At 46.4% G+C, this 25,713-nt stretch overlaps 1 protein-coding gene across 3 annotated transcripts in view; it reads left to right on the forward strand.

The window, feature by feature from the left end:
* CTBP2 (C-terminal binding protein 2) overlaps window positions 1–25,713 on the forward strand; it is a 260,667-nt gene that overhangs the window by 144,418 nt on the left and 90,536 nt on the right. For 2 of the 3 annotated variants that reach the window (XM_090057531.1, XM_090057530.1), the window contains one exon: window positions 16,155–16,202. The exons of the other annotated variant lie outside the window; for it this stretch is intronic. In XM_090057531.1, coding sequence (XP_089913657.1) covers window positions 16,155–16,202 — 48 coding nt within the window. The remainder of the gene's footprint in view (window positions 1–16,154; window positions 16,203–25,713) is intronic. 3 annotated transcript variants of the gene reach the window in all.

A 25,713-nucleotide genomic window follows, 5' to 3' on the forward strand; every position in this document is an offset into this window, starting at 1 on the left:
CCGTAGGTGGAAAACTTCTTTTTGCAAAAGACTTGTCTTTTTGGAGAGGCAAGTACCAGGCGTGTTTTTGGTGGGATCCTTGAACTTGCTCCCCCATGTAGCTCTGCCAGGCTCCCTCCCTCTAAGAGCAGCCCAGTCTCTGAAGCCAAAACCACAGTTTTAATAAATAACCTCTGCTGGCTCCTGCTCCATATATTTATCAATTTCCATCACATCAGGTTAACCCAGGGTTTCTTGCATTGATCAATTCTCTCTCTTCCCTGAGATATAGGTTTGTACTGCACATTGTGACACAGCCTGCCACTTCCAAGTCTTATCCTTCAGATGATTTTTACTTGCAGAGTGGTTGGGCCCAGGCTGAGTAACGGGTTAGTCCTCTCGTCCTGTCTTTCACCCATGTGAGGCCTAATCCATGCTTCCAGTTTGCCACTGCTTTCTCCCCCTTCCCTCCCCAAGGAGGTAGCCCATATTTTCAGCCTGTCAGTACCATTAGGTTGTCTGTTTGTTTGGCCACTTCAGGCCAGAGTAATCTAACCCAGTCTGTATTTTTGCCACACTTACTGATTTGTTTTTCTTACCAATACAGTAAAGTAGCCTAACCCATTCTGCCAACTTGTATGTGTTCATGGACCACCAAGGGAGCTGGCACGTGCAGGCAGAAGTGCAGTGAAGCTTCTCCTTGCAGTGTGCCCTGTAAAACAACCAAACATTTGAAAAAAATCCCAGTATTGCAATGGAATTTTAAAAATCAGGAAAACATGTTGCCTCCCTGCGGTGCCACTCCAGATTGGCTACTTTCCAAACCAAAAGGAGAGTAGCTGGCTTAGTGCACTGCTGCGCACATGCCAGTAAATGCTGATGCATGGAGCCAATGGGGCCTTCTCAGCGCTGCCCTAAACTGGCTACTTTACATGCAGTTAGGGTGGGCTCTACAACTGAAAGCAGGTTGTCTACCCTTAGTGCAGCATCATGCATGCATGAGGAGTCTTACCAGGGTAGCGTTGTTCCAGTTCAAGCTGCCATAATCTAAGTAGCTTTAGCAGCTTTATGCATGCCAGTTTGACCGTTTTATTAACCCTGACAGCAACTTTCATCCAGGCAACATTTTTGAGAGCATTTAGTTCGGTGATTCTCAACTTTACTAGACTCAGTGCACCTCTCTTCGACTCAAGATGCCCTCTCGGAAAATGCCTGCTCTCAGCTTTCGCTTCCTGTTGTTCTGTTTTCAAAAATAGAGCAATGCTTCTGTTGCAAAGAACTCAGAAAGATCACAGCAGGTCAGAATGTTTTGGACACAGTGGATTCCTACTTAAAATCTCTGGGTTAATCATATACAGCACATGTAGGTGTTTGCCCACATAGTTTGCATTAATATTCCACAGCACCCTGTGGCACGCTTGAAAGGATCTTGTGGCACCCTAGGGTGTGGTGAGAATCCAGCTGAGAAGCACTGGTCTGGTTGCTCACACGCTCAGCCTGCCAGTACCAAAGGACTTGTAATCCTGCACAAACCAAGATCAGCATTAAGGGGGGAAATACACAAAAACTGCTTTTGTGACTTTTAGTGTTTGCAGAGCCACAGGACATTACCACATAAACAAGGGATGTCTCGGTATTACTACATATTGTATTCCAAGCCCTAGTATTAATATCATAGGAAAGTGGGGCTAGAAGGGACCTCGCAAGGTCATTTAGTCCAGCCCCTTGCTGAAATCAGGACTGTCCCTGACTAAACCATCCCAGCCAGTTGTTTGCCCAATGTGTTTTTGAAAATCTCAAAGGATAAAGATTGCACAATCTCTAGGTAGCCTGTTCCAATGCTTAACTACCCTTATAGTTAGAAAGTTCCTCCTAATCTCCAGGCTAACTTTCCTCTGCCGCATCTTGAGGCCATTACTTCTAGTCCTGTCTCCTGCGGCCTCAGAGAAACTCATCTCAATCCTCTCCATAATCATCCGTCAGGTTTTTGAAGACTGTTATCAAATCCCCCTTGGTCTTCTCTTCTTCAGACTAAATAATCCAATTTTTCTCAGCTTTTCCTCCTAAATCTTGTTTTCCAGGTGTCTCATCATTTGGTTGCTCTGTACTATACTCTTTCCAATCTATCCATATACTTCTTGAAGTGTGAGAGCCAAAACTGATCCTAATACTTGAGAGGGGGCCCTCACCAGTGTAGAACAGAGCAGAAAAATCACTTCCCTTGTTTTGCAGGTGACAATCTTATGAATTAAACCCATGATTCTGTTGCTGTTTTTGCAAGAAGAGCGTGCTGTTGGCTCATTCATTTTACAGTCGAATGCAGTGTTTACAGTCTATTCCTTTGGCCCAACCTCTTGACCTAGTAGGCCAGATGTGTGGAGCTGGGCCAATCCATGGGTCAGATCAAGCCCCATATGCCAATATTGGGCCCTGGGGCTCAGCACCACCCCCTCCCTGCCCTGTAAACCAGGATTGGGCCCCAGGGGCCCACCCCAAACCCCAGGATTGGGCCCTGGCAGCCTGGCACTGCCCACTTCCTGCTCCCACATGCCAGGAGTGGGCCCCAAGGGCTTGGCACCTCTCCCTTCCAGGCCCCAGACCAGGATTGGGTGCTGGGACCTGGCACTGCCCCAGCATCCTGGGATTGGACCTTGGGGCCTGAAGCCACCCCCTTCCTCTCTCCCTCCCTCTAACCCCCAGTCCTGCACACTAGGATTGGGTACCCAGGGCCTGCGCTTCCCCATGGGTCTGGAAATTTGACAGCAGGGGAATGGCACGAGAGGTTGAAGGGATTGAGTAGCCCTGATCCACTGTAACCCCCAGGTCCTTCTCTGTGGTACTGCAGCCAGCTGGTGATTCCCGAGCTTGTGTTTGTGCATGCAGTTATTCCATCCCAAATGCAGGACTTTGCACTCGCACTTTGTGCTTAGCAACTTTGTAGCATATTTCTTTCACAGGTAGACCCTCCAGTCCCCCCTCTCCCCCCATTATTGTTTACAGAGCCATCACACTTCCCAGGTTCTTAAAGACGTGTCTCTGTAGAGATGCTGTCAGGAGACTGAGAGAATGATACAGTACTTCAGGTAATCCCTGAACCTTTCTTTCATTAAACCCCTTCATGTTTTCAGAAGAAGAAAAGAAATAAACAGAACATCTTGAACACAAGAGCTCTTTATTGTCATCTTGGTTCAAATCTAAGTTTCTCTCTCGTGTTTGGAGATTGACTTCTCTGCTAACTTCTTCTCCCTTGCAATAGATTATGGTGTACTAAGTGCCATTAGCAAGAAAACTTCACTTACCCTTCCCTAATTTTTCCTTCTTTGAAATGGGCTCTTGGTGCTGCATGAGACCCCACCAACACATCACCTAATTTTGCAGTTGGAAGGGAAACATCTCAATTCTTCTTTCCCTTAGGGACCATTCCTGGAGAGAAATGGAGAAATTTGGGGATGTCTTCATTCTGGGATCTGATTTTGCCTAAGTCTTCATTTCCATTTTTTGATACAATAACTGAATAAATAAAATATTGTTCCTGGAGATGATTAACATTTTACAAGTTATAGGTTTGTCTTTTAATCTTAGGTTTGTCTGGGAGTTGGATGGTATCTTTGCATGGCACAGTGAAGTCATATCGCAGAACAAGTTAGCCTAGGTATAGTAGGCAGCATAGATGCATTCACAAGGCACTCTGCTCAAGTTAATTAGCTCTGCTGAGAAGCTTGACTACTTCTGTGCCCTACTACAGGGAGTTCTCTTCTAAAAAAAATAGATGAACCTCTGTGCTCAGATAGGAAATAATCCAGTCATAATGGATTGCTTACCACTGGGTACCAACTTCAAGAAAGGACATCTTATAGGGAGGTAAATATATTTTACCTTTTTCCACCAGATTGGTTATTCAGTGCACAGGATGTACTGTGCTCCAGGGATGAATCAAGGGTGTGTAGTGATGGAGACTTGCTTATAGGTTCCTGCCTTGGTTTTTGCAGAAGTTGGAAGGTGTGTAGCAGATGAGGCAAGGGATTTTAGGAAGAGAAAGAACAGCTTCATAATTAAGGCAGTTGGCCCTTGCCCAGGAGGACTGAATCTATGCCTACCTTTGCTGGGGAATTTCTACATGATTCTAGGCAAGGCATTTCAGAGAAGTGCATTAATCGTGCATTCTGCATTTTGTGCTGAGTGCTTGTAACCACAGCTGAAGTGAATGCGACTCTGCTCTGAATATATAAAGTGCAATGTAATATGAACTATCCTGCTAAGTACATTGAAAAACTGGGCCCTAAGTGTCTCAAATTGGGTCTATACTAATGGATACTTTTCATGCATTCTTTATTTTAGTTCCCCATCTGTAACATGAAGTAATTATACTACTTCATCTTATACAGGTGTTTTGAATATATTATCATGAATGTTGGTGAACCAATCCGTTATTATAAATATACGGTCCACAGGAAAAGCCTGTGCAGTAATTAATACTTCTGTCTTCAAAACAGGATTTAATAGGGGGCAGCTGAAGTTTGGAGTTGCACACTAAACAGTGGGGATAAATAAAATACTGTATTCCTATGGTTCATTTTGCAGCAAACTGAGGATGGTTCTTGTGGAAAAAACAGTATGCAATCATCAGGGATCCTGATTTTTCTCTGTTTAAAAATCCAAAATGGTTTGATTAATCCCCCCCATCCATGTTTTTTTTGCAATTAAAATGAAACACCACTATATATAGGTATCAGTTGACCACAATGTTTATTGATATATTTACCACTTTAAAGCAATTTGGAAGTCTACCAGTGCCTCAGTCATTATAATAAAACACATTCTAAATACCTATATATTTTGGCATTTGATTTTGGGTTTTTTATTATAGAAAATCAGAACTCCCCCTGCCCCCTGTGCTCACCATGATGCGGGTCCAGCTGCAGCTGCTGCCATCCACACCCTCCTCTTCTTGCTTCTTTTGTGGCACTGAGCAGCCCCAATATGCTGGTCCCCTGCCCCTACCCCTGCCTCTTCCCATGCTGTCACCCCCAAGTCTTCCACCCCCAGCCCTGCCAGTGCCCTTCACTCCCAACCCACAGTCTCCCCCCCCACCCCCATCCCCCGCAAACTAGCCCTGCTGGTGCCACTAACTCCCAACCTGTTGCCTCCACTCTGAGGTCCCAGCCCCCAGTGTGTGAGAGAGGGGATAGGTCTGTGGGGAATGAGGTGGGAAGGTGTGGGCACAGGTGATGTGCAGTGGGGGAATGTGCCCCTCCAGATTTCTGCACCCACAGTGTGGTGTGGTGCTGCATCCTGGCCAAACTAGCTGCAGGCAAAGCCATCAAAACTAGCTCTGCCACCCAGCAGGTGGGACCTAGTGTAAGAGGGAGCACTGTGCCACCATGGCCAGCAAGGTGAGGAGCAGCAGCATGGAGTTGTGCCTCCTGCTGCTGCCAGGCAGGTAGGGGACACCTCACCTTGGCAGCCACGGGAGTGCAGCGCTCCCTCCTACGTCAAGTCTTACCTGCCAGGCTGCAGATGCAGCTCCTGCTCAAAGCTGGTTCAGCCAGGCTGCAACTCTGTGTCCCACTGTATGGGTGCAGAAAACTAGGGAGGCATGTGGCCCCCCTGCCCCCCATGCATTGCCTATGCCCCCCCCCACCAGGAGGCATTGCCTATGGCACCCCTTTCCTACATTCTTACTTGGAGGGAGCTGCTTGAGCTGCTATCCACCACACTGCCTGGCTGCCATGTACCTCCTGTTCCCCCAAGCCCTAAGCAGCAGTTTCCTGGGTTTTTCTCCTTTAAAGGTGAAAATCCACATTTTGCCACATTTTTCTGTGGTAAATGGAAAACCCGGCAAATGGATCCCAGTGGTTATGTAATGAAAGACTGTACCATAATGTATGTTGAGAAGAGGGTTAAATTAAAGTTACACAAGTAAATTTTAATATTTCATATTTCCTAATATTCAGTCGTTTCACTTTGCATCATTGATGTTCTTTTTAATTCAGTATTTTGTGAGTAGTAATTAGTTATGAGTAATTATGGTACATAGTGAAGTCATAAGCCTAATTCTTTTAAAGCTCAGCATCTGTTTCAGAAAATCAGCATTTTTAGTTTGAGCCAACTGAAGTTTTAAGTGAACACAGAAATACATTTGAAAATTGCTGTCTCTGGATCCCATGACTTTGAAACCGTGCTAATAAGTATATATTTAAACCTAAAGGGTATATTTGAAACCTAAAGTTTCCAAAATAGGATATATTTCAAATCTGGGTGGAGAATTTTTTTTCCATGTTTGCAAATCTGAATGCCAAGTAGCACCTTACAATAAATTTTACTGTTTCAGGAATAAAAAATAGCTCAGGAAATCCTTACTACCACTAGTCATTCAATAAGAAACAATGACTTAAAGATGTTATCAAGTATGGAAAAACTTATTAATCTGGGTAAAAATTACTTGTTTAATATTCCATATTTACTTGATTAGAAGATGAGTTCCCTGCCAACCATTTAATATGGGGAGATCCTAATCTTACAATCTAGAACAAAGCAGTGGGGGGATAGGGGGAAAGGGAGCTGCTATGCCTCCAACCCCAACTTGGGGTAGGGGCCGGAGCCAGAGCCAGAGCCATAGCTGCTTCCTGCCCCCCTGCCACCCACCCTATCTACTGCCTCTGCACACACTGTCATTCCTCCCCCCCAACACACACATCTTTTCTCTCTCCCCCCTCTGCTGCACTCCTCACTTTTGCTCTGTACTGGCAGGCTCCATCCCAGCTGCAGATTTTTCTTCCCCTGCTGACCCCCTCCCTTTTGGCCTCCCCACCATCACTTTTTCTTTTCTCTCCCCTTCTGCTGCTACGGGGGCACCCTGCTGCTATGGGGAGGGCTGGAACCATGCTTCATGCTCCTGGCTGCAGCAGGAATGGAGCCTACCAATGCAGAGCAAAGGTAAGGAGGGGTTAGGGGGCTTGAGGGACTGGTGTGGGGGGAGAGACTTGTGCGGGGGGGGGAGATGGGAGGAAGTGAGGGGGACGTGGGGCTATGGGTGGCAGGAGCGGCATGGAAGGAGGAATAGGAAGGGAAAACAGGGCAACCTGAGGCTGCAGAGGGGGGTCAGGTGCAGGAGGGGTTAAGCTGCCTGCCTCTCACTGCCTGCCCTCCACTCCCCGGCTTCCATGCTGCCTGCCCCACTAATGCCTCCCCATCTGCCCTACTACATCCCCTCTCTACTGACTCCCCCACTATCTGTTCCCTGCTGCCTGCTCCATTACTGCCCCATTCATCACCTCTCCTCCCACCACCTGCAGTAGTTAGGGGGGATGAATTTAAGGTGATCTTCCAATAATTAAATTCCATACATGGAAAACTATTAAAAAAAAAAAAGTATAAATTTTCTTTGTATAGAATCTAACTATTGGGGGATTGTCTTATATTCAGGTTCATGCTGTAGTCGAGTAAATAGAGCAAATACAGAACTTTTCTTGTTACCTTTGTTCCCTGAACATAATTCATTCTATAGGACTTCCCTTTGCTCCATTAAAACTTTTAAATTCTTATTCAAATCAAAAGACTTATTAGGAAGTACAGCTTACCAAGTTTTGTCTAAAGAGGAGGAAAAAATAGTGTCAGATCCTCTTTGTTGGTTTACAGCAGCTGAAGGATGTAGTGGACTGGCTTTAAAATTTTGGTTAGGAACATAGGAAAGTAGGGCTAAATGGGATCTCATTAAGTCATTCTGTGCAGTCCCCTGCTCAAGGCAGGATCATCCATGACAAAACCATCCTAGCCAAATGTCCGTGTAACCTGTTCTTGAATATTTCCAGGGATGGAGATTCCACAGCTTCTCTGGGTAATCTGTTCCAATGCTTGACTACCCTCATGGTCAGAAAGTTCCTCCTTGTCTCCAACCTAATTTCCTCACTGCAACTCCTAGTCCTGTCCCCTGTGGCCTCAGAGAAAAACTCATCTCAAATCATCCCCATATTTGAAATCTATTATCAGAACCTCCCTCTGTCTTCTCTTCTCCAAACTCAATAATCCAAGTTCTCTCAGCCTTTTAGCATTAGTCATTCTCCCAAGCCCCTAATGATTTTTGTCAGTCTGTACTGGATTCTTTCCAATCTTCCTCTTGAAGTGTGGGGCCCAAAACTGGACACGGTGCTCCACAGAATGCCTCACCAATGCTGAATAGAGTAGAAAAATCGCTTCCCTTCATTTGCAAGTGACACTCCTGTTAATTCAACCCTATATGCTGCTGAGTTTCTTTGCAACGAGAGCACACTGTTGGTCATAATTCAGTTTATAATCTACTGTAACCCCCAAATCCTTCTCTGCAGTATTGCAGCCTATCAAGTTATTCCCCAGGCTGTATTTGTGCATGCAATTATTCCATCCCAAGTACACAACTTTGCACTTGTTCCTTTCATTTGATTGACTAAGAAACATTTCACCAGTCTATCCAGCTCATTCTGGAACTTAACAGTACCCTCCAAAGTGTGCAATTCCACCCAACTTGGCATCATCTGCAGATTTGCTTAACGAGCATTCAATCCTATCATCCAAACCATTAATGAAGATTTTAAACAATACCAGAACAGGACAGACCTGTGGGGAGCCCGACTTGATACCTTCTGCCAACAAGACACTGAGCCAGTGATAACTGCTTGTTGAGTATGATGATCCAACCAGTTATGTATCCAACCTACAGTACTTCCATCTAGTCTGTATTTCTCTAGTTTGGTAATGAGACTGTCATAGGGGACAGTGTCAAAAGTGGTAATGAAGTCAAGATGCATCACATCCACTGCTCTCCCCATCCACAGAGCCTGTCACCTTATCATAGAAGGAAATCAGGTTGGCTAGGCATGACTTGCTCATGGTGAATCCATGTTGGCTCTTCCTGACTACCTTGTTCTTCCCTGGGTGCTTCACAGTACAATCCTTGAGGACCTGCTCCATGATCCTTCCAGGTATAGAGGTCTTACTGAATGCTCTGTAATTCCTGGGATCCTCAATCTTTCCTTTCTTAAAGATGAGCACCACATTTGCCACTTTTCACTCATCTGAGGCATCACCCAATGTCCAAAGAGAATAACCAAAGGCTTAGCCTATTCCTTCAGTACCCATGCAGTATTCTTACCAAGTTTTCACTTCTTGAGTCCACTTCCATGTAGCAAGTGCTACAGCCTCATGTCATTAACTCCTTGAGGTTAGATAACAATCTCTATCCCACTATCTTCTTTTTCATCCTTGCTTCTCTTTCTACTTAAATGATTTTGTCTATGTATTAATAATACATTATAGCTCCTGTAATTTTTCCCCTTTGTGCTAAAGCATACAGGAGCGTCTCCTAGCTAAAAAGGAGGCATACACCCAATGGAAGAGAGGGGCCGTCATCAGGGAGGACTATACCTCAGTTGCTCGGGGCTGTAGGGGGGCGGTTAGGAAGGCCAAGGCGGAGACAGAACTGGGACTAGCTACCCAGACCAAGGACAACAAGAAGTCCTTTTTTAAATACATAGGGGGCAAAAAGAAGGTATCGGGTAACGTGGAGCCTAGCAGGACATGCTAGGAAATCTGGTCACAGCACCAGACAGCAAAGTTAAATTGTATTTAACAGTTTCTTTGCCGCTGTTTTTCTAAGCAGGGGCCAGGTGACACCCCCCCCACCGGGACCCCCATAGGTCCCAGGGGAGGCGCACCCAGGCCTAGGGTCAGAGAGGACCTAGTCAGGGAACTTCTGGAGGGACCAGATGTATTTAAATCAGCTGGTCCTGATGATCTCCACCCCCGAGTGCTGAGAGAATTAGCAGAGGTCATTGCAGGACCCCTGGCACGGCTGTACGAGCACTCGTGGTGCTCTGGTGTGGTGCCAGAGGACTGGAAAAGGGCCAATGTGGTTCCCATTTTCAAAAAAGGGAGGAAGGAGGACCTGGGAAACTATAGGCCAGTCAGTCTTACCTCAGTCCTGGGCAAGCTTTTTGAGAGAGTTATCCTGGCGCATGCCCACAAGGGGCCAGCGGGGGAGGTTATGCTTAGGGACAACCAACACGGGTTCATTAGAGGCAGGTCCGGTCACACCAACCTGGTGGCCTTCTACAACCAGGTCACAGAATCCTTAGATGCAGGCGTAGCTGTGGACATAGTCTTTCTGGACTTTGAAGGCCTTCGACACTGTCTCTCACCCTGTTCTCATTAAAAAAACTAGGGGACTCTGGTGTCAACACCTATGCAGTCAAATGGGTCGCTAACTGGTTGGAGGGCCGCACCCAGAGAGTGGGGGTGAACGGGTCATTTTCAACCTGGAGGGATGTGGGCAGTGGGGTCCCCCAGGGCTCTGTCCTCGGGCCTGCACTGTTCAATATCTTCATCAGTGACTTGGACAGGGGTGTAAAATGCACCCTATTCAAATTTGCTGATGACACTAAGATGTAGGGAGAAGTAGGCACACTAGAAGGGAGGAATAGACTGCAATCAGACCTAGACGGGTTACAGGGGTGGGCGGATGAGAACAGGATGGGTTTCAGCACTGACAAGCGCAGGGTGATGCACCTGGGGAGGAAGAACCAGCACCATACCTACAGGCTGGGGGACTCCATTCTCATCAGCGCAGAGGCAGAAAAGGATCTTGGAGTTATTATTGATACCAAAATGAACATGGGCCAACAGTGTGGGGATGCAGTCAGGAAAGCCAACTGTACCTTATCATGCACCCACAGATGCATCTCAAGCAGGTCCAAGGAGGTGATCCTCCCCCTCTATGCGGCACTGGTCAGGCCGCAGCTGGAGTACTGCGTCCAGTTCTGGGCGCCGCACTTCAAGAGGGATGTCGACAGCATGGAGAGGGTCCAGAGGAGGCCACTCACATGATCAGGAGTCAGCAGGGCAGGCCCTATGAGGAGAGGCTCAGGGACCTGAACCTGTTCAGCCTCCACAAGAGAAGGCTGAGGGGGGATCTAGTGGCCATTTACAAACTAGTCGGGGGACCAGCAGGCATTGGGGAAGTCCCTGCTCCCCTAAGCGCTACCAGGAGTGACTAGTAATAGCGGTCACAAGCTGGCAGAGGGTAGATTCAGACTAGACGTCAGGACGCACTACTTCACAGTCAGGGCAGCTAGGATCTGGAACCAGCTTCCAAGAGAAGTGGTGCTGGCTCCTACCCTGGGGGTCTTTAAGGGCAGGCTGGATGAACACCTCACCGGGGTCATTTAACCCCAGTACTCTTTCCTGCTATGGCAGAGGGTTGGACTCAATGATCTGCTCAGAGCCCTTCTGACCCTACCAACTATGAAACTATAAATTATACATTGCATGTAAAAGTTACTTATATTTTGGGAAAAGGTAGAATTCAACCTAAAAGACTCTCTTTAGTGACATTCTACGGCACTGATTGCAATTCTCAAATGCTAAATTAGAGCGTTTGGGAGATTGATGGAATCTCTGTATGACCAGCTTCCAGAATGAATAATCTCTTTTGTGTTTACTATGCCTGAGTTATGTCTATCTCTTGTGAGGAGCATGATACACACCTTGGAGGGTGGATACCTTCCATGAACTTTGACTTTTACAAAAGTGAACATCACATTCTTATTTTCTGTTGCCAAAGTAAAAAAAAAACTTCCATTTGGCTGAATAACTATGAATAAAATGTATGGTAATGTTAAGGTGATGTTACTGCCATGATGGTCCAGCAAATAAGCGAGAGTCAGGAATTGTTGTGGGTGATATCTTTAATTGGACCACTTGAACATCAATCTACTGAGATCATCACGCAGAACATCAGCCACCTCCCTGAAAAGTTCATATGTACAACCATGGATGTCACTAGCCAGTACACCAGTGTCCCACACCCGGAAGGCACAGCTGTCTGCCTGAAATACGTACAGGAAAATGGACTACATTCTGATTTGCAATGAAAATATAGCTCTCAAATCTTCCATTTCATCCTCACCCACAAAAACTGACAGTCCTCCAAACCATGGGCATAAGGATAGCTCCCCAGTATGTTGGCGGCTTCTTGAGCAACCTGCAAAAGGAGTTTTTAGAAAATTGCATCACAAAACGTGCAAATAAGTTTGTTACTCTTTCCAGGAGTCCAGTAAAACAGTCATTAATAAACTTGCATTATTTTCATCATCTGGATGAAACACCTGAACTCACTTACATTGCAGGTTTAACAACAACCTACCTTCACTCAAATCTTCTCTGGAATACTCCTACACGTTCTAAAAATCATTTGTATCTGGGAAGACACCCTACGGACTGGTATGAGCAGGAAATCCATAGACCATCACACATGTCCACAAAACAGCAATCATCCCCCAAAACACCAGTTATATGGTGATCTAGAGTCATGTCCTCAAATTTCACCACATCTGCTGTGAGGAGAATACTTGTGACCCCCATTTTACCAAACTGAAAGCTGGCTTTACCCAGCAAAGACAGTCCAGCAGAGAAATAGGTCATATCCTTGAAGGGGTGTCTGAGATACCCTGCAGCCACGTAGTACAATACAAGGAAAGAAAACCTGCTGACTGCACACCATTGTTTGTCACCTACCATCCCACACTTGACCTTTGAAAAGGATACTCAAACTGTAACCCATTCTTCAAAAGGACTTGACCTTGAGAAAAATTCCCCCCTTTCCCCTCCCCACCCCTGCCTTAGCAATAAATGCAACAATAAGCACACCTTACTGCCATAACAGTGAACACACCCCACAACAAAGTCATCAGACCCCATGGATCATACACCTGTCTATCCTAGAATGTGGCACCAGTGCACCAAATGCTCATGGCAAGTATGTGGATGAAATCAGAGAAAAACTATGCATCAGAATGAATGAGTACCAAAAAAAGATCAAGGACAGAGACACTAGAAGGAGTTAGGAGAACATTTTCCATAGGGAAATCATTCCATGTTTGAAGTCACAGTTCTTGTGCTCAAAGGAAATCTGCCCAACACTTTTATAAGATAAGCATGGGAACAGAGATTCATTAGCCTGTTGGACAGTAATGCCTCTGGCCCACATTACACTTAACCAGCTAATCATGCCTTAAGTAGTTACCTGGCCACATATTCATTTAATTAATGGTGGATCAGCTGATGGTGCACCCATGCAGCTGGTAGTCCAGATGAGTGAATGGGGTTCTCAGCTGCAGGAACACATGGTGTGCCCTGTGGGTGGGAGCCCAAATCAACTGATGGCACCCAGCCTCAAGGGCACACCATGCACTTCCCTGGGAGCTTTCTATTTGCCGGTGCAGGGGGAGCTCAGGATAAGACTTCTGAGCTCCCCCTTACCCAGCAATATGGGATGATGGGATCTAATGCACTTGTGGCATGGCAGGAGGTGCACTTATGGGGATCACACATAACATCCCGTTGCTCCTTTAATTGCACCATTGCCAGGGGCCTAAGTACCAGAAATTCAACATAGACAATGACTTCACTGTCCATTATAATCTCTGTCAGGGGATGGCAACCTATGGCCCGCAGGGTGGATCTGGCCCGTGAATAGATTTGGCCCTCGGCAGTTGAAGGAATCAGCAGCATGCTCTAACCACAGTGGCAGAGAAGTCATCCCCCTGGGTCCTGCTGCCTGTCAGGTTAGATTTAGTCTGTCTGTGGCAGGAGGGGATCCACCCCCGGGGTCCTAGTGCCTGCCTTTTTCTATCTGTTCTATCTTGCAATGTCTGCTGATTGCTGAGGGGCAGGCGGCCCGCATCGCAATCAGCAGCTCTCAATAGCAAGTGGTTACCAACCCCTGATCTACCTGATACTCAACTCTGCACTTCACAGGTGACAGCAACCTTCCCAAACAATCTTTTGTACAAGCTTTTGTTCCTTCTGCTGCTTAGCTTTGTTACGTCTGCTTCTTTCCCAGTGGCCTAAGGAAGGGTATTGTGCAGTATGTGAAAGCTTGCCTGTGTATATCCCAGCCATACAGTTGGTCCAATAAAAGATACCACCCACAAGCGTTCTTCCTTCTCACAGTATAATGTAAGCATATTTTAATTCATGTCAGGTAAACAGTAACCATGTTACATTGTTCAAGTTGTTACAGAGGCTCAATTTGAAGATTATTTGTTCTCCATAGCAAATCTGAATAATATATATCCTTATTCATCACCACTTATTTGGGTTTTCCGTTTCCCATGGGAAGGCGGAGAAAAACACAGATTTTCCCTTTTACCCCGGGAAAACGCAGATTTCTCATTTTAATGGGGAAACTTGCAGATTTTGCAGCTCATCCCTGCCCCATGCACAGACCTGGGAGGCACAGGTCTGTTCCCCCCCTGCCGGAGTGTACGCAGCAGCGGGAAGCTGCCTCCACCCATCCAAGCCCGCAGTGGGAAGCGGGGAGGGGAGAGCCAGGCTTTGCTCTGCTGCAGCAGCCACTGCCTCCTGCCGGGGCAGGGGGCTGTGGACCAGGTCCCTGGCCCTGTAGCCCTGGCAGTTGGGGGCCCCATCCAGCAGGGCTGGGGAGGCAGGGGGCTGTGGGTAGGAATTGAATTTTAGAAGAAGTTTGGATTTGTATTCAGTATTTTAGGCTTGGGTCCATTTCTTCAAAATACATCTAATACTAGATATTTTGAAAGGAGTTGGAATCAGGCTACCCTAAAATAAAGTTTCAGAGAAATGCATTACGAAACTTTCTTTTAAAGCATGAGTGTCAAATTCATCTGGCCCCATGGGCCAGATGAGTGACATGGGGCTGGGCCAGAGGCTGGGTCAGGTTCACGACCTCCACCTGCGTGCCTGATTCAGCACATACGGCACTCACCCAGGCTGGTCTGAGAACTTGTCTGAGTGAGCACTGTGGATAGTACAGCCCAGGACCCAGTCCCAGTGAGTGTCACAGGTGGTTTGGGGCTGGCCAGCACAGTATATGGGTCAGTGGGGCAGTCCTGAGGCTGAATAACAGAGCTCCACTGGCTTGATACAGCCCCTGGATTGTGTGTTGGACACCCATGTCTTAAAAGTATGTATATAGTTCAGTACCCATGAATACATGCAATGCACCTTAATGTCAGAACAGTGATATTTTGACTTGCATAATTTTTTCTTTAATTAAAGAGTTCTATTCAAGAATGAACTTCTTAGAATTATATATGAACTTGTGTTGCCTTAAGCTTCAATCGGTGTCATATTTCCTTACTGACAATTTGCATGTAGACCATTTAGCTAACAGCATTAATTTAGCTTAATTTTATTTAAAGTCTCAATATATCTTGCTCTTAGTTTAAAAGGAAAACCTGTCAACTTCAGCCAGTAATCCAGAACTATTACTGATCTTTTTTTCCCACCATAATTTTATTGCAAGGATGTTGAGTGTTCCACCAAAACCATTTTTCCCATTGCATTGATCTGAGATGTGTTGATCTTTTTAGGAATCTATATATAAATAGATCATAAAATAGGTTGTGGTTATAGAATTGTGTTCACTTTATCAAGAGGAAAGTGGTGGTACGATTACATAGTGATTACAACCACTAATTCAGTGGTGCCATACCTTTTTCAGCCCATGGTCCAAATGAGCTGTGTCTGGTGTGTCCATGGGCTGGATCTGGTCCATGGCTACATTGGGCCACAGCTTGGTGTAACTGTGCAGGAATGGGTCCTAGTACCTCTGTATGGGGCTGCTGGCTTGGGTTGATCCAGCAGCGTGGGGCTTGGAAATTGGGCAGCAGAAGAGTGGTGCCAGTGTTATTACCATTGCTCTCCCACCGTAAAATTTCTGGACCTGTGGAAACACTGCAGGCAAGATGTGGGATAGGATTTGAACACCATGACTTAACTGAATTGAACTTAAGAGCTGTTAAAGTAGGGAAGTAAAGTCAAACCTAGAACATCTTCCAAGCTCACATGCATGAAACCAAAATGTCCTTTGGCATTACTTTTAACTCGAGTAGAGTTCTCCCTTGCCCCAGACTGAAGTGCAAGTGGAGTAGACAAATAACAAGACTCAGCCAGAAGTGGACCCTTTAAGGAGGGACCCTCTAATCATCCTCAGCAAATGTAACTTTAGCCACAGCTGTAGTTATTTCCATAACATGTTATATAAACAGTCTCTTTTGCTGAAAGGGATTCATTCTTGTGAAATGTACAGTTACTCAAGAAGTACAATGTTTGTAGGCACAGGTTGAGGGAAACTATAACTTCTCCCTTCTCTCTCTTGCCCTTAGACTTCCTCCTGCTACTCACCAGAGGGTCTGATCCTACCCATATATCAGGTATTGCACTGTCTCCCCTCCCATCTCCACAACCCTGAGTGCTATGGTCTTTTATTTATTTTAAAAATCTGGTTATTTCTTCTTTTGGAAATTCAAGAATCCTCTTTATGTATTCCAAGATGTGTAACAGTATGGTAATATTCATATCTATCTTAAGATCATCATAGATGATCTGATCAATCCTTTTAACCTTCAAATCCACCAATGAGAAAAATATGAATAATTGGTTTATCTTTGAGAGAATATTTCTCCAATATTCTTTTCCCTTTTCAGAGTTCCAAACATGCAGCTTTATACATCACTATAAAAAAGGCCCTGTATCTAAGTTTTTTACTCTTTCCAGGAGTTCAGTAACACATTGTCATTAATATTGGTTTTTAAACAGAAGTACAGGAAGGCATGACAGAGTTCAGAATACTAAATACCATCTATTATGTGTTAGAGCTCCTCAGTACTTACTGGGACAGATGTACTGTATTGGCTGGGTTATAAACCTAACATTTTCCCTCTAAAAGTACCATAAAAGTGCTCTTATATGTGGGGCTGGCTAATGATAGTGGCTTCTGCACTTTCGGTGTTCGTACGTGTACATGCAGTTAAAAATACCAAGTCAGCATTTTTTTCAGTTTTTCTTTATGTACATTCAGTCCTTTCATTGGTGGGATTTTATAAGGGCAGTAGCAGCTCAAAGACTTTATCTGCAGTTTTCCACTTATATTCAGAGCAAAACCTGTTTTTCCTAAAATCAAACTTGAAAATATGGGACCAGCTTATGTAGGGCTCTAATCAGAACAATATGGTACTTCCAAACCTTTTCATTATGGGTGATATTTAAATCCTGATCCCAAATTGTTTTCAAATATTGGTCAGTTTTTACTAGACCTCCAGGTCTAGTACTCAATTTTGGAGAAAAGGTGCTTGATGTGATTTTCAGAGGATTATTTTTAAGACTATTCCTAGATTAGATCCTTGTGAATATTTGTGGGACACCCCCAGTGACCTCTGCATACAGGGTTTTAGATTATTTGGTACTGATATTTGATTTTTGTTTGTACCCCCTAGAATGACATTCTTTTCTGGTTTAGGAATAAATCTTTTTGTACCCCTTTATTGGTCCAAGAATTCCAAAATACTCTTTTGCTAACCCTGTTTTAAGGGGTATTTTAATTCATTAATGCAAAATTTTGCCTAGTTGAAGTTTGAAGAGAAAAAAAAAGAAGGTTCCAGGTAATGTGGGGCCCCTGCTAGGAAATTTGGTCGTCACACCAAACAACAAAGGTAACCTAGTCAACGACTTCTTTGCCTCCATTTTCCTGAGCAGGGACAGGAACAGACACCCCCCCCTCTGGGCCCGCCCTAGACCCCAGGGGAGGTGCACCCAGGCCAAGGGTCAGGGAGGATCTAGTCAGGGAACTTCTGGAGGGACTGGATGTATTTAAATCAGCTGGTCCTGATGATCTCCACCCCCGAGTGCTGAGGGAATTAGCTGAGGTCATTGCGGGACCCCTGGCACGGCTGTACGAGCACTCGTGGTGCTCTGGTGTGGTGCCAGAGGACTGGAAGAGGGCCAATGTTGTTCCCATCTTCAAAAAGGGGAGGAAGGAGGACCCGGGAAACTGTAGGCCAGTCAGACTTACCTCAATCCTGAGCAAGCTTTTTGAGAGAATTATCTGGCACAAGTCCACAAGGGGCCAGCGGGGGAGGTTATGCTTAGGGGCAACCAACACGGGTTCATTAGAGGCAGGTCCTGTCAGACCAACCTGGTGGCCTTCTACGACCAGGTCACCAAATCCAGGTAACCACTTGGGGAATGCCCCATGCCACGTGTGCTTTGGTGCGTGGCAAGTTGCCTTGGGTGGCATAGGGGAGGCTGGGGCCAGCAATGTCTGGGGGCCTCCTGGAGCTGCAGCAATGGTGACCTACCAGGCAGAGCCTGGCCAGCAACCATAGCATGGCTCCGAGCATCCTGACTCCGCTTTTTAGCAGCGCATGCTGCCTGAGCGTGTACTGCTTTGGGGGGTTTTTCCCACAGTTATTTCTGACCCTTCGATATCCAGCGGTTAAAAAAAACTGCAGGGGAAAAAAATGGAGTTGTGCATCCTTGGGCAGTGTGCCCTTCCAGCACAGAAAACTCTGGACTGTGAAGAATGTGGTGGTGCAGATGTGTTTTTAGTGCCACATACTGCATCACCATGCTCATCTGGACATGCCCATAGGGGCCAAGTGGACTGTCATCCAAAAGGAATCCTAATACTTATTCTGGTGAAACTCCAATGCAGCCAAAGGGCTTTAGGGCCTAAATGTTTCTTCTGACAATAACTGTTGCTTTTCTAAAACTCATCCTTAACAAATATGCATGTTTGTTCCATATCTGACACCTTAAAAGACATATCCTTCATCTTAGAATGCGTGGCATGCTTGTTGTGAAGTATTCAAGGAATCTCCCAACAGCAACTCTCAAACTTTTATTTTTTAAAAGTGCCTGTTAAATAAACCAAGGAATCCTCTGTGTCAGTATCTCGGTGTACTATAGCAGATCAGTCTGCACTTACCACTGTTGTGGTTATGGTAGAACCACAAATATACAGAATACATAACCTGAAACCCAGGTGTAATGACAGAGAACAATCGTCTCCTCTTTGTAATAACAAGCCGTGGGAATTTCCACAATACTCAAATATTTACTAAGGAATTGAGCTACCTAAATTAATGCTTCTCTTGCAATTTAAACCTCAAAATAAGTAAATAAATAAAAGGATGGAAAAGGTGCATTGAGAATAACTTTTTAGAGCTATTGGAGAGATTAAAAATCATTATTTCTTCATGCAGCGTCTTCAGTGAGCTAGGTGCTGACCTGACAGATAGCTATGGAGTTTGCTGCAAAGAGCTGTCTAATTGTAGAGATAGTCACAGTGGCTAGGGACAGACATTCAAAAAGCCGGAGCCTGAATTGATTCAATCTTTGCAGGTTAGTCTAACCTGCAAATATTAAACTGATTTGCAAGTACACAGACATTCACATTTAATTCTGGAAATGCAAGTACATGCCTACAATGGCTCAGGCTAGAAGCCAGGTGGGCACTAGAGCAGCAATCCCTTCTCTTTGCAGCAGCCACAAGGCTGGCAGGAAGCTGACCTCAGGGGTGTGACCAGGGACCCCAGCCAGTGTGGACCAGGGACCCCAGCCAGGTTGTGCCTGGAGGGATAGAGGAGAAGCAACCCTTGCCAGGCTTGTCCCTGAGGCCAGACATCAACTGGGGCAGCACCTCAGGCAAAAGGGGGCAGGGGATGGGGATTAAACTCCCCTGTCTCCAGGAAGGCACGGGACCCCAGTCGGGGCCTGCCCACCTTTCCCTCCTGCTCTTGCTCAGGTGGCAGGGGGCCTGGCCAGAGCTGGCTGGCATGGCCCTGCTATCTGCCTAGGGCTGGGGCTGCATGGCTGGGTCCACCCGGCCTGCAGGAGCTGCCAACGGCAGAGGCAGAGGGACAGCCCAGGCTGGGGCCATGTGGTCTGTGCAGCCAGATTGCGCCCTTCTCCCTGCACCCAAGCCAGGCAGGGCTGTAATGAAGCCCCAGCCTGCTGGGAAGGGCCCTGTGGAGGCTGCAGCCAGAGCTCCATGCACTGGACTGAAGCCACCAGCCCCAGCAGGGCTGTTTTTCTCCCCTCATCTCCAGCTGTGGCTTCTGCTCCTTTGCATCACACAGCACCACCTTCCAAGTCATCTAGGAGCTGAAGCCAGCGCTCCATGCGTTGGGAAGCTACAGTTACCTGCCCCCCCCCAATGGTGCAGCCATGGCGGCAGCAGCAGCAGTAGCTGGAGGCAAGGGGGGCAGAACAGCCCTCCTGGCCAGCCCGCAGCTGGGTGCGCACCTGCAGCCCTGGGTGCTGCACAGGACAGGGGGCGTGGTGGTACGGCACCTCTGAGCTGACCTGGAAAGCCTGCTCCCCAGTCAGCCCCCGCAGGCTGGGCTGTCACGCAGCTGCAGCGGGTTGGGAAGGGCCCTGCCCCCATGGGCCAGCTCCGCGGGGCCCTTCCCAGCCAGCTGGGGCTCCATCACAGCCCTGCCCAGCTTGGGTGCGGAGAGCTGCACAGCCCCCGCAGCCCCAGCCCAAGCTGCAGCCCTCTGGGAAGGGCCCGACCCTGGCAACCCAGCCCAGGCCGGCCCCTCTGCCTCCACCCTCAGGAGCACTCACGGGCCAGCTGGCCCAGCCCTGCAGCCCCAGCCGCTGGTCAGGCAGGTGGGTGGCGGGGACTGTGCCAGCCGGCTCTGGCCGTGCTCCCTCCCCTGCCGCTGGAGTGGGGTGGGAGGAGACTGGCTGACGGGCCACAGTCCCCCGGTTGGGAAGTGGGGAATAAACCCCCAGCCTGCTCCCATTGTCTCAGGGGGCCATGCATCTGGCTAGACCCCTACCCCTGCTTGGATCAGAGCAGGGGGGAGGAGCCAGCCCTGCTTTCTGGAGCAGACAGCACCACCCCGCCAAGGGCTGCAGAGCATGCTGGGATGCTGGGACAAGTTGCGCAAATCTGTTCGACCCAAATCAGTTAAGTCTGATAATACATTCAACCAGGTTTATCTTAAACCAGTTTTGGCTGTTTTGAAACGGGTTTACGTGCACTGAACTTACATTCTGTTACAGCTTTAAGCCGGTTTCTGATCACTTAAACTGGTTTATGTGTAATGTCTGTCCCTAGCCAATCAGTGAGAGTACCACACACAGAGACTCTGGAGGACGGATTGCTCAGATACATTTCAGAGTTGTTTAAATTTTGTTCCATGCAGTGTTTGGTGGGTTCTTCACTTAAAAATACATGGTATGAATTTAATAAAAGGAATCTGCAGATACAAGGTATGTATTAATTAATATGCTGTGCTATAAGAACGTATTCAGAGAACCCCTTTGAACTCTTGACAAGCAGAGACACAAGTCATATACATACACACTGTTTGCAGATTGTACTCGAGAACCCGACCGGTGTCTTTCTGTTTGGTCACATTGACACTCTGGATTCTGTGGGGTTTAGCAAGTTATTGCTGCTCACAATGGTATTTCAGTGACCAGTTTTCCATAGTAATTGATGTTGGTTTTGACATACTTGGTGCTTTGGAGGTTTTTCTTACATAAGTGCAGACTATGTGTCCCCTTTTCTTTTTTTCTTTTCTATTTTTGTGCCTGGGAACCATTTTTGTATAGTAAATTAGAATGGCAACCTAAGCTGGAGATGTCAGCTTGTGCGGAACATGAAGAGTTTGTTTTTAGTAAATAGCCCCAGCTCTTAGTGCACAAGCCGTGGGAACACTGACCCAATGTTTTCAATAAATTTATATCCCAGTTTCAGGGAGTGACAGTTACAAATGGACATAAGCTTTTGTTTTTTATTTTATAGTAATCACAATCTAGAGTTACCTGGGGCTGCGATTGTTTAATATGCAGCTAATCTTAAAAGACTTTGTTTTTCTTGTAATGCACCAAGTTGGTATTTGGGTTTCCTTTTGGAGTGTTTTGTTGAAGTTCTAAAGCGTCCACGCTTTTGGTTTGGAAATTGGTAAAAGCATGTGGCATGGCTTCAAGAGCTGAGTGCTTTCAGATGCTGTACTATTCCTTTGATTATTGAAAATGATTCCTGCACAATCCTGCTAATTTTCTCTTTGTAGTCCTCTAATTTACAGAGAGGCTGCTATAAAACCCATCTATGCTGTGTGCTTGTTGCCACCATGAGAAAGCTCTTTGTAAAGCCAAATTTTAGCAAATTCAATGACTTCCTAGGGTTTAGCACAAACACTTCTCCCCTTCATTCCCTCCCCCCACCTCCATTTTTCATTTAAGCTAAATTCTTTACACAGCATTTACAGTGTGTGTCATTCCTTTTTTCCCTTTTATATCCACTGTGCACCAGAAAATTATGTTTAACTCTGCCTTAGCTATGATTCTTGGGTTGCTGGTTGCTGCAAGCCACACAGAGGAAGAAAAAGCCTTGCTAACCATCAGCAGTCATTATACATGATGACATGTTTTAAGAAAAGAGGCTGTAACAGCCAGGCACCCTGGAATGCCATGAGATCTTTTTAATAATGCCCCTGGGTGTTGTGCAATATTAGCACTGTTAGGTGGGCAGACATCTACACACAATTCACGAGATAAACCCAGAGTTTTCAAGTAGACATCCAGAGCATGAAAAACATTCTGACCTGTTGTGGTCGCCTTGAGTTCTTTGCAGCAGCAACAGAATTGCTGTTTTATTTTTCTGCAGTCAAGAAACAAATTAAAGGTAAGAGTTGGCATTGTCTGAGGGGTGCCTTGAATCTAATGAGGGGTGCCTTAAGTCTAAAAAGATTAAGAACCACCAGGATATAACAATAAACCTACCCTGCAGTTTTCTGTTTCTTCTTGTCCAGGCATTCAGAGCACATATCAAATACTAATGAATTGAAATTCATAACTGAGCAAAGTAAACATAAATTGTCGTACTCATTTTATAAATGGGGAATGTGAGACTCTGAGACTTGGCTTGCTGAAGATAACACAGTGAGTCAGTGGCAGAGGTAGACAGAGAAACCAAGAGTCCTGATATGTGATCGCTGCTCTAAACGCTTCTTCTGTAGAGGGCTTTCCATTAACGCTGAGAGGAGTTCTACATGAAAGCTAAGAAGAGAATAGATACTCCAGTGCTGCATGTTGGAGCTGGATTAAATTGTTTTGGCCATAGTCTTTTTCTACTTTTGGGTCAACCTGAAACAGATCTTTTTAATTTTATTACATAGCTGGAGGTGAACCAACCTGTCCCAACCCACTTAGATTTGTAACTCCCTGATTATAGACAACTTTTCAGTATGTAAAACATCTTTTTTCCCCTCTCACATAGATAACAATTTTTTTATAGCATCTAAAGCTACATATTTACCCAACATCGGGTTATTTTGCTTCTAAAAATTTGATCTTCATGCACCAGTTTTATGGGGTTTGAAATGACAGGGCTCAACATCATATTTTTTTTAAAGAAAACTTTTATTTTGCTTACAGTTTCTATCTCATAGTAGAACATGCTACACATCACATCAATGTTGAGTAGAAATCTGTTGGATGAAACTATAATCATGTATTTTTGCACCAAGCTCAAATACAAAAGCTTTCATCTTTTGATAAGGTTTTTGTTTCATGTTAGGCTTTCAAACTATCTTTAATATTAACAGGTAAAGGATAATACACTGAGTAGTTGCATGTATAACACATTCCTCAGTCTCTGCCCTGAAGTTAGGAATGTCAATATTTGTGAATTGCTGTTTTCCCAAGCATGCAGTGTTATATAGAATTAGCTCTGTAGATTAGACCATTGGCGACCCTTACCTGAATCTTGATTTATAAATAGCTACAGAATGATTGGTATTTGCATAAGACCAGTTCAGAATGCAAAAAAAAAAAAACAAGAGCCCCACTACCCCTCTATAAATATTTCATTTAGAGCATTTCTTATTCATTTCTTGATTTGCTGGGAGTTCAAACTTCTCTTGTTTTCTCTCTGTCATGTTTCACACTGGTTATAATGGTCACATTTGCACTCCCTGTTGCGTTCGTTGGGATTACAGGCTGTGTCTACCCTTAACAGAGAGGTTAGCAAGAGGGCAGAGCAGGTTGGTGGTGCAAAACAGGGTTTGCAGTGAGGTGACAATTTAGAATGAGAGATGGCTGAAAATCCTGCCCAACAGCTCTTAATTCAAGTCACCAAGTCCTGATCCTGCAAGCACATACACATGTACTTAAAGCACGTGAGTAGTTGCAGGGAAGTCAGTGGGACTTCTTAGGTGCTTAAGCTCAGCCACTTGCATGAATGTTCACAAGCTTACTGATGGAGCTGTCAAATTTCCTGGCTTCTGCAAAGCAAGAAATGTGGAAGTTATTCTTGAGGACTTCCTCAGATATTTTTAACTTTCATAAGAAGATTTTAGCTGAAGAGAAAAGTCGGTTTAGTTGCTGGATGGTTATTTTTTAGGAGTTCTGACTGACCCCTGTCAGCAGATTTGTCAGTCACATTTCAGGAAAGGCAGTAGATGGTCAGAACCAAGAGGTCATAAGGGAAACTAGGTTTTATCCTGGTGCTCACTATTACTGCTTCTTTTTTTTAAGTGTAGACCTGGTTTTAGAGCAGGGGCAGGCAATTACTTTGGGTGTAATTGTCACTTATGGAGTTTGGCAAGCTGTCAAGGGCTGCATGGGTAGCCCTGCCCCTTGACAGGTGCTCTGCCCCCGGTCACTATAATAATATATTTTAATTTAATATTTTAAAAATATATTGTCCTGATTTGTGTGTATTTTTTTTGCTGTATATGTAGGAGTGATTGCATAATAGTTCAAAATGTAGTCTTACTCTTGCATATTGTGTGGGGTGTGCAGTGGTGTCGGGTATGGGTGGGCAGGTGTGGGGTTTGTGGGGAGCTCTGGGTGTGAATGTGGGGGGGTTGTGTGGATGTGTGGTTACCATATTTGTGGGGTGTGCGATTGTGTGTAGGGGAGGGTATGGCTGTAGAGTTTGTGGGAAGGGTTTGAGGGCATGTGCGGTGTGCATGGGAGCTCCCCTGCACACACCCCCGTGAGCCGGTCAGCACTGAGCCCTGCCCTGCAATAGGCCAGAGCCTGAGTATTCTGCAGCGCCTCCCTGCCACCGTCGACAGTGCACAGCCCCAGCACAGCCTGTGCCCGCTCTGCACCGCCCAGCCCTGGCATGTCCTGCCATCCCTGGGCATGCAGTGGTAGCAGTGGGGACCAGCGCATGCAGCTGCGACCCTGCGTGCCCTGTGCCAGCTCCAGGTTCACCTGTCTAGGCTGAGCGGCGGCAGCACCTGGGCAGAAACTGGTGCTTGGCGCAGGGAAAAGCGACCCTTCACCACCACCGGGCAGTTTTTAGCGTGGCTGCCCAGAGCCCGCACCATGCTGGGCTGCCCTGCAGCTGTCACCACCACCTGTGAGCTGCCTTGTGGCTGCTCCACAGTCACCTCTGCCGTGCTGGGCAGCCCAGAGGAAGTGGTGATGGAGCCACAGGGCAGCTCGGCATGGCACAGGCTCCAGGCGGCTGCATGTAAAACTGCCTGGCTGTGGCTGCTGCTGCTGCTGCTGCTCAGCCTGGGTGGGTGAGCCCAGAGCTGGCACTGGGGCCAGGCTCAGCAGTGGTGCCACGGGAGAGAAACTGCTGCTCAGTGTGGGGGGAAAGTGGCACCTCCCACTGGCAGTGCTTTCTGGTGGAGCTGCTCTGTGTCTGCTCTGCGCTGCAGAGGCAGCAGTGACATGGCAGAGACACAGAGCAGCCCTGTGCAGGCTCCAGATGGCTGCACCAGGAAGCAAAGGGAAGGGGGAGGGGCCGCTTTCCCCCCACGCAGAGCAGCAGTTTCTCCTTTGCTCAGCCCAGACAGCTGAGCGGGGTCGGGACTGTGCGCACTGGTCCCTACCCATACGGTGGGGCTGGGATAGTAGGGACTGGGAATGAGCGGGTATGTGGGAGCGCAGAGACAGCCAGATGGG

This window comes from Crocodylus siamensis, chromosome 7, assembly GCF_052110815.1.
Source record: "Crocodylus siamensis isolate JL-2025a chromosome 7, ASM5211081v1, whole genome shotgun sequence".
Taxonomy (NCBI): Eukaryota; Metazoa; Chordata; order Crocodylia; family Crocodylidae; genus Crocodylus; species Crocodylus siamensis.